This window comes from Oncorhynchus tshawytscha, unplaced genomic scaffold, assembly GCF_018296145.1.
Source record: "Oncorhynchus tshawytscha isolate Ot180627B unplaced genomic scaffold, Otsh_v2.0 Un_contig_16951_pilon_pilon, whole genome shotgun sequence".
Lineage (NCBI taxonomy): Eukaryota > Metazoa > Chordata > Actinopteri > Salmoniformes > Salmonidae > Oncorhynchus > Oncorhynchus tshawytscha.
In genome coordinates this window covers 35,001-35,456 of record NW_024607818.1, presented here as the reverse complement: position 1 = coordinate 35,456, position 456 = coordinate 35,001, and the positions used below count along the sequence as shown (strand labels likewise).

Here is a 456-nt window from a genome sequence, read left to right as displayed (position 1 = left end):
ACATAGTGAAGGTTGTGTTGTGGAGGGTAGTATTCTGTATATGTCCTGGTGACATAGTGAAGGTTATGTTGTGGAGGGTAGTATCCTGTATATGTCCTGGTGACATAGTTTATCCGACTCTAAATCTATCTTTGTGGAAAAATGCTGAAAAATTCAGGAGCTCATCTGCTCATGACCTTCTCTCTTTCTCTGTATTCTCTCTCTTTCCCCTCCCTCTCCTCCAGGTTAAGAGTAATGCGGTGCGTGCGTTGGGGAACCTGCTCCACTTCCTGTCTGTCAGTCAGCTGAACCGGCCAGGGTTCCAGCGCCCCCTGGAGGAGGCGGTCAGCGCACTGGTCACCACAGTCCAATCAGAAGCCACGATGAAGGTCCGCTGGAATGCCTGCTACGCCCTGGGCAACGCCTTCAGGAACCCTGCCCTGCCACTCGGTACACACTGCTCTGACCCTAGTTCAC

General features: G+C 52.0%; 1 protein-coding gene across 1 annotated transcript in view; it reads left to right on the top strand.

Annotated features, from left to right (window-relative positions):
- Positions 1 to 224: 224 nt before the first annotated feature.
- LOC121842873 (HEAT repeat-containing protein 6-like) overlaps positions 225 to 456 on the top strand; it is a gene marked incomplete at both ends in the record, with an annotated part of 21,492 nt that continues 21,260 nt past the window's right edge. Inside the window, 1 exon segment of the mRNA XM_042312661.1 lies at positions 225 to 429. Coding sequence (XP_042168595.1) covers positions 225 to 429 — 205 coding nt within the window.